At 45.0% G+C, this 7,081-nt stretch overlaps 2 protein-coding genes across 2 annotated transcripts in view; one reads left to right on the top strand and one right to left on the bottom strand.

Moving 5' to 3' along the window:
- The window catches only part of LOC119308530 (circumsporozoite protein-like), a 3,539-nt gene extending 579 nt beyond the window's left edge, over positions 1-2,960 (top strand). The window contains exons 2-4 of the mRNA XM_037584659.1: positions 1-475; positions 2,276-2,346; positions 2,451-2,960. The exon at positions 1-475 is cut by the window's left edge and continues 18 nt beyond it. Coding sequence (XP_037440556.1) covers positions 1-475; positions 2,276-2,346; positions 2,451-2,535 — 631 coding nt within the window. The 3' untranslated portion in view covers positions 2,536-2,960. The remainder of the gene's footprint in view (positions 476-2,275; positions 2,347-2,450) is intronic.
- A 492-nt stretch (positions 2,961-3,452) lies between these two features.
- LOC119308529 (asparagine synthetase [glutamine-hydrolyzing]) lies at positions 3,453-6,718 on the bottom strand. Its single transcript, XM_037584658.1, has 12 exons — positions 6,418-6,718; positions 6,246-6,341; positions 5,775-5,916; positions 5,473-5,663; positions 5,231-5,392; positions 5,070-5,150; positions 4,767-4,988; positions 4,564-4,698; positions 4,368-4,448; positions 4,196-4,282; positions 3,971-4,078; positions 3,453-3,874 (listed from the first exon to the last, which is right to left on the bottom strand). Exons 1-12 carry the CDS (start codon positions 6,634-6,636, stop codon positions 3,641-3,643), a joined length of 1,758 nt encoding a protein of 585 aa, XP_037440555.1. The 5' UTR covers positions 6,637-6,718; the 3' UTR covers positions 3,453-3,640.
- Positions 6,719-7,081: the final 363 nt, after the last annotated feature.

The raw sequence follows: 7,081 nt of genomic DNA, 5'->3' as shown, positions 1-7,081 counted from the left end.
CCCTAGCGATACCAACAACAACCATTCGCCGCCGCCGCCGTCGCCGCCGCCGTCGCCGCAGCCTCTCTCCGGCGTCATCTCCGAAATTTTCGCCGTCCCCTCGGCCCCGCGATCCAATCGCCCCCTCAAGCCCTTCCGCAAGCAGTACCGACCCCGCCCTCGCCCCAACGTCAAGTCCGCCAACAAGGACGACAAAGACAAGGCCAAGGCCAGGAAGCGCCGCCGGGCCGATAGGGATGCCGGTGCTGAGCACGGGGAGAGGCGCTCCAGGACGGAGGTCACCGTCATCGACACCAGCACCGACGGGTGGAAGGCCGCCAAGGTACTCGTCCGCAGGGGTGCCAACTGGAAGATCAGCGACAGGAAGCACTCCGAGATCTCAGAAACTGAGGATCTAAGGAAGGGCAAGAGGAGGGCCGGCCTTGTTGCCAAGGTACTGAGAGATAAAAAGAAGGGGAAAGGCGCTGCCTTGCCGGTGAGTACTCTTCATGTTTTATGTACTGTTTAATTTGTTTGTTCTTGCATTGGACAAGATCATATATTTATCAGTTCAGAGGGTCGGTGTCTACCATCCAGTAAGTCCGCATTCGCACTAAATTGCAGGATGTTTCTAACGATTGCCAAACTATATTCGTGCTCAGATCATGGATTCTATTCATGTTCAGAAAATTTGCGCATGATAGGATCGTAATGTGGATATTGATGCTGATACTTGACAGAAATTGTGCCCTGTATAGTTAGAGATGGCAGATTCAGTTGTTACTAGATCTTATTAGGTGCTCTAAAGTTCTAATGCCGCCGTTTAAGGCTCCACACTCATTTGCTTGCGTGTCTCTATGCGCGGCCTGTGCATGGTTAGCTGTATATATCTTAGCCTGCACACATATGTAGAGACATGCGGAATTCAGCAGTTCCTGGGATAATTTGATATATTGACGTGCTTTGGTAACTCTATATTCGTGTTTATAAATCATACAAGTCCGGTGGTTTGGTGGTTACTATCCTACTTCAAGGGCAGTGCTTGTGTCGTTAGACATTTTTGGGAAGTCACCCTGTGTATTTCGGTGGGCAAAGGTAGAAGCCACATGGGTTGATGGATTATGACTGTAGTTACTAGTTGGGGTGGGTTGGATGTCACGCGTATTTGGTGTTTCTGGTCCTGGATTGTGAAACATTTCTTTTGTTGAGTGTTTTCTCTTATGCTGGATTATGTTATCACGTGAAACAGAGTCTAGTGTAGTTTCTTCTGTTATGCCAAGCAGGAGATGCATATATTATGTGTTGGTTTCACGGCGAGAATGTTCCTTTAAAGAAGCACATCTGTTCACTTGCTTAATCTTAATTTTGAATAACTGTTCCTTGAAGTTGAATCAGATGGTTTACCTTTTTTCTTAGATTTTTGTATGCTGTGACCGAGGAAGAAAAGAATGGCTTAATCTCTGACTCATTGTAGATGAATGGTCTCCCAATAAAAAGGCACTAAGATGTCAGGATGCAGGCGGACGTGTCCGCGACGTCCGCAACTCTAATCGCTTGATTAGCAGCGGCCTGCGTCCTTCAGTTTTGACAGCCTGCTATGCCCGGGGGGCACATGCGGACGTCCGCATAGTCAGACTAGCTGATAAGAACAGTACAGCTTGTATCTAGCTCCTGCTGTTAGAGTTGCCGATTAGCTGAAGCTTAACTCAAGTAAACATACAGGCTCGTCTAGACATACAGGCCCAAAGCGATAATATCATTTTCGTGTGCTGACGCTGGGTGCCGGCGGCTGTGGCGAACGGCAGCGTGCCTGATGCTTAAATTCGCTACTGCGGCTGCTTGTGTCGTGTTTAGCGAACTAGGCGGACCTGGCAGGCTCCACAGGACGTATCCACTAGGCCCGCTTTGTTTTTGCGGCTCGTCCGCAAAGCCATTTTGGTGATTTTGACGGCGCGGATGAAATGGGCTCGCGGACGTCCGCTTCCGCCTACATCCTGAGTAAAGATGTGCTGCATGGTTCTTTAGGAAAAGAAACAAGTTTTTGTTTAGTTACTTTTGTTGTACTTAGCAGCTGTCATCAGATTTGCCATTTAGTATTGTGGCTGCCTCATCGGAAAACCAAAATCTGTTGAGCACGAGATAAGCTTTGCGGTTAATCTATGTGTTAAGATGGTACGATAGTGAATGGAAGTGTATTAGTAGCTCTATGATGTACTACTATTGTTACATTGATAAAATGCAATGGATTGAGGATGCATTTTTTTCTAAGGCTTTGCTTGATGCATGTGTACCCCAGGGAAACATCCATCCTAGTAGTGGAATTCTGATTAAGGTACCGGATGATGCTGCCATTGAAGCACCAAAAAGGTAACCTGATCATTTCTCTGGTGTTAGGATGCTTTTTTGTTGTAAGCACAAACCATTGAGTTGCCTTTAGATGCTAAAGATTTTTTTTTATGTGAACAATGCAGACCAAGAAGCTGCGAACCAGTACCACTAGGCCAAAGTGCACCTATTCTTCAGTTACCAAGTTCAAGTACCTGTAGCCAGCCTTGAAGGTGGCTTTAAAACAGAAATGAAGGCATGAAGCCAGGAATCGCATAGCAACATATTTTCATTACTTTGGGATTAACAAATTTAGCAAACTCATTAAGTTTGTGTTATCCTCTTCATCTGTTGATGTCTTCATTGGTCCCTACTAGATATAATGATTCACATCATTCATGGTATCTTAAGTTGGAACCTGCAATAATTTCATGTTCGAATATGAACTTTTGCAACTTCGTCTAAATGCCGGTGCTAGCTAATGTGGCATTAGGTATGGGTTTGATCTATTTTAATGGATGGAGTAGATGATGTTTATACCGTTAGCTCAGTTATTGACTTATTGTACAAGTTCAGTTGCTACTGTCGGCAAACTGTTGCCTGTAAGTTATAAAGAATTGACTGGGGGCAAAATTACTTCTGGTGCGAGTTTATTTTGTCCAAGCCTCCCATCTTGATGGGATATCTTGCAATAGTGATGTTTACTTTTGGAGAAAGAAGATGTCATTTTATTCCATATAATCATTGACATACATAAAGGCGCATTCGGAATGCATGAAATTCACCTGGAGAAGGTCAATTCTCTTCGCAGAACCTGGGAAACCTTTCAGCATTCCAAATATGGCCTTAATTGCCGTGTTGTGTTAAAAGTAAGTTTTGTTGGAGAAAGATTAGATATGTTGGTTGTAAACAAGTGATCTAATATAAGAGGTCAAATGAATTTATTACTCACTGTTCAATTCAACATCTTCTTTTCTTTAGTGGTAGTTTTGTTCTAAATGTAGGTAGGCTACTCGTCTGTTCAGCTCATACCGCTTTGTATTCAGAAAAAGATCTTGTTTTATCATGCTAACTATGACCTCTTTGGACTATTGTAGCTAATATTGCAACTTTGTCATCCTTTCAAGTTGGTTAGATGTAGCCGTTTATGTCAAATAATAACCATCATGTAATAATGTTTTGATGGAAGTTGCCAGAAAAGGATTACAAATCATCATAAGAACAATAGAAACATTAATGCACAATCTTCACTCAAACCTTAGGTCTGCACCACTCTAATGGCAAGACCAGGTACATCTTATTTCTTATCAGAAACGGCAAGCAGGACAGGACACCATCAACTCTCAATTGCGACACCAGGCGCCGCAACCTCGATCATCCTCGGCTTCTTGCTGGTTCCTGCCATGATGGTTGCTGGGAGATGCTCCTGTTCATAGGCCGAGAGATGGACTCCAAGTGCTGCTCTCCCTGAGGGATCCAGGTTCCCTGACCACTGGGCATCCCACTCTACCGCCTTCGCCGTGCTGCATGCAACGCTTGGCCCACCTGGCACCGTCAGGATCGCCGAGTTCTGGTACAAGAGCAACAGATATGCTTGCATCAACATAGTTATTCCTATGGAAAAGTGAGTTTTCTGTTTCATGTTCTTGCTGTTTTATTTGCTCACCTGGGGGAAGAACCTCTCAAATATCATCCTGTAACAGTAGGCCTCTTTTGTAGTCGGGGTGTTGTGTGGGTAGATGAACTTTGCATTTGACATCATCTTATCTGTCACCTGCATCAATAATTTTACATCTCGTGTAATTATACCATTTTACAAATAACTGAATTTTTACTATAATTTTATGCATAACAGTGATGTGTTGAACATGAGAGGCAGCAATGTTTTTACATTCGATTCTGCGTGAGCCTTTAGGCCATCAATCCAGCTGTAGCCAACACCATCACTGAACTGCTCTTTCTGCCTGTACAGAATATGCTGCAATTGCCACACAATAGGAACTGTTACTCCACTGCTCTATTAACATATTGATGTAGCAGAAATTTGAAATAAAAACTGTTACCTTCGGCAGGAATGGTTGCTCCTCGTCATCAAATGCTTTCCTCAGCACCCATTTCTCAATTCTTCCAAGATCAGGCCGGATCTGTAACATCAGATATAGTAATTGTCTAAAAGTAGAAACTAGGAAGACATTTTACAACAATATGGTATGCTCTTTCTCAAGTTTCTAGATTCGTAAGGTTTGAGCTTGAGCATACCATCTTCCACTCAGGATCAATGCTCATTGCCTCATTGATAAACTCCTTGTCCAAGAATGGCACACGTGCTTCGAGGCCCCATGCAGATGTTGCCTTGTTGGCCCTCAAGCAATCGTACTGATGCAGAGCTTTGATCTACAGAGTAATCATTATGTCAGGGTGTCTGAATCTGCCATTTTTCTGAAAATTTCTTTCTTATTCACCTTTTGACATGTCTCACGGTGGAGCTCCTCTTTGTTGGGTGCCTTGTGGAAGTAGAGGTACCCTCCGAAAATCTCATCGGAGCCCTCACCAGAGATGACCATCTTGACCCCAAGTGACTTGATCTTGCGTGACATCAGGAACATTGGCGTGCTTGCCCTGATTGTCGTCACATCATATGTTTCGGTGTGATAAATCACATCCTCAATTGCATCAATGCCGTCCTGCAATGCTTTGTGCTGTTAGTACAACAACTAGTCTGGTATGGTCAACAGATGAAGCATGCTGCTGCTCATGCTTGCTACCTGAACAGTGAAGGTGAACTCATGGTGCATGGTGCCCAGGTAATTGGCTACCTCCTTTGCAGCCTTCAGATCAGGTGACCCCTGCGTAATAATATTGTGGTGCAATTTGTTGGAAATCTGCTAAAGGTTACAGTCATTGTTGATCTTTTTCAGTTCCATACCTCAAGTCCGACACAAAAAGAGTGAAGCTTAGTCCCCCAGCGCTTTGCAGCCTTTGTTCCTGCCAGGTGGCGAACTGTAACGGCTGCAACCAATGATGAGTCAAGGCCACCAGAGAGTAGAACACCGAATGGAACGTCCGTCATAAGCCTCTTGACGACAGCCTGAAAGAAGACTACACAGTTAGACCATGGTGGATCTTAAAATTGTTATTTTTGAGTTCCAGGCAATGGTCTTGTCTGACCTTTTCGAAAGCCTTCCTGAGAGCAAGTGGGTCATATGGCACTGAAGGAATGACCTCGGAGAACCAAGGTGGGTTGTACCATCTCTTGAAGCCTCCCTGCTTGCTGGAGTAGAGATGGCCAGGAGGAAAGATCTCAAAGTGCTCACAATCATCATTCAGGCCCTTCATCTCTGATGATATCCACACCGACCCTGGCAATTTGCAGAACATGAGCAGGTAATGTTAGACATATTTTACTTTTTCTTGACTAGGTAGTATTACTACTCCGTGACAAGATTGTCTGAGGGTAGGTATCGACTTACCATCAATTCCCCAGCCAATATAGAGGGGTGTGACGCCAATGGCATCACGTGCAGCAATGAAGCTGTTGTCGCGTGTATCGAGCAAGACGAAGGAGAAGACACCATCCAGCATGTCGATGAAGTTCTCCCCATGCTCCTCGTACTATACAATGGTAAAATTAAGTTATGCATCCACTTGTCAATCACATATTTCCAGTTTTGGTAATTATCTTCTTTTTCTCATTTATTGGTGACGTGGAACCATTTCTCTGTTTACGGTGGTCCCTCATGAAAGGACTACAAATGCAACAAATGTCATTCTGGTGTTATTCGTGTCTTTCCCTCACAGAGTTGGTTTTTTGACTTGTGATAGATATGTTAGTGTCTTGCAACTTGGCGCACCATATCTTAATGGTATCATGACTAGTAATTGTTGTTAATGAGGAGGAATAGGAGAGTTGACATTTGAATGCTGTCATGTAGGTGACTGACCAGGTGTGCGATGACCTCGCAGTCGCTGCCTGTCCTGAACGTGTGGGAGGAGAGCTGCGCCCGGAGCTGTTCATGGTTGTAGATCTCTCCATTCACCTGCAAGGAGTACTTGTTTTAACAGAAAGGACCAAGCTACAATAGCGGCAGAGATATACACAGAAAGTAAACGTACTGTGACGACGATGGACTTGTCCTCGTTGTAGAGCGGCTGGTCGCCAGAGGCAGGGTCGATGATGGCGAGGCGCTGGTGGGAGAGGTAGCAGTCGCCAACCTGGTGCATGCCGCTCCAGTCGGGGCCGCGGTGCTTGAGCCTGCGCGAGAGCTCAAGCACGCGCACTCTCTTCCCTTGGGTGTCATCAGCGCAGCCCAGCACCGCCAGTATGCCGCACATTTTCGCTGGATCGACGGCAACAGTATGTAGCTAGAAGATCTCTCTCTGTGCTTCTGAAGGAGGATGGGTGTGCCGTATGAGTTGCACAAGAGCGTCTATTTATAGGCTGCCAAGAGCTGAGCTGAGCTGAGAGTGAGGAGCGTAGCGGGGCGCCGCGGTAGACCAGTAGCATGTTGCATGGTGTATTATCACATGTATTCTATTCCATCTTTTCCTTTTCCTTTGGGCTGTTGCGATGACTCATCTGATCCTGACCGCCTTGCCATCTCAATGCATTATTGATTAGTTTATTGCTTCGTGTTCCTTGCTGGTTTTGCATCCTACTGTACTCATTATTGTTTTTCTTCATCTATCTTACTCTGCATTTGGTTATTATTCTGGTGGCATTGTTGAACATTTTATTTGGTATATGTATGTCAGGGGTGCATCTTGTTGCGTGATCCGG

The sequence above is a fragment of the Triticum dicoccoides genome, chromosome 5B, assembly GCF_002162155.2.
Source record: "Triticum dicoccoides isolate Atlit2015 ecotype Zavitan chromosome 5B, WEW_v2.0, whole genome shotgun sequence".
Classification (NCBI taxonomy): Eukaryota; Viridiplantae; Streptophyta; class Magnoliopsida; order Poales; family Poaceae; genus Triticum; species Triticum dicoccoides.
The sequence above is the reverse complement of the archived record's forward strand: the minus strand, read 5'-3'. Positions and strand labels throughout refer to the sequence as shown.

Coding starts and splice junctions, on each gene's coding strand:
- LOC119308529 (XM_037584658.1), bottom strand. CDS start 6,636: ATGTGCGGCATACTGGCGGTGCTGGGCTGCGCTGATGACACCCAAGGG. Junction 5,393..5,472: donor TCAGGAAGGCTTTCGAAAAG/GTCAGACAAGAC, acceptor GTCTTCTTTCAG/GCTGTCGTCAAGAGGCTTAT. Junction 5,151..5,230: donor CTTTTTGTGTCGGACTTGAG/GTATGGAACTGA, acceptor ATTATTACGCAG/GGGTCACCTGATCTGAAGGC.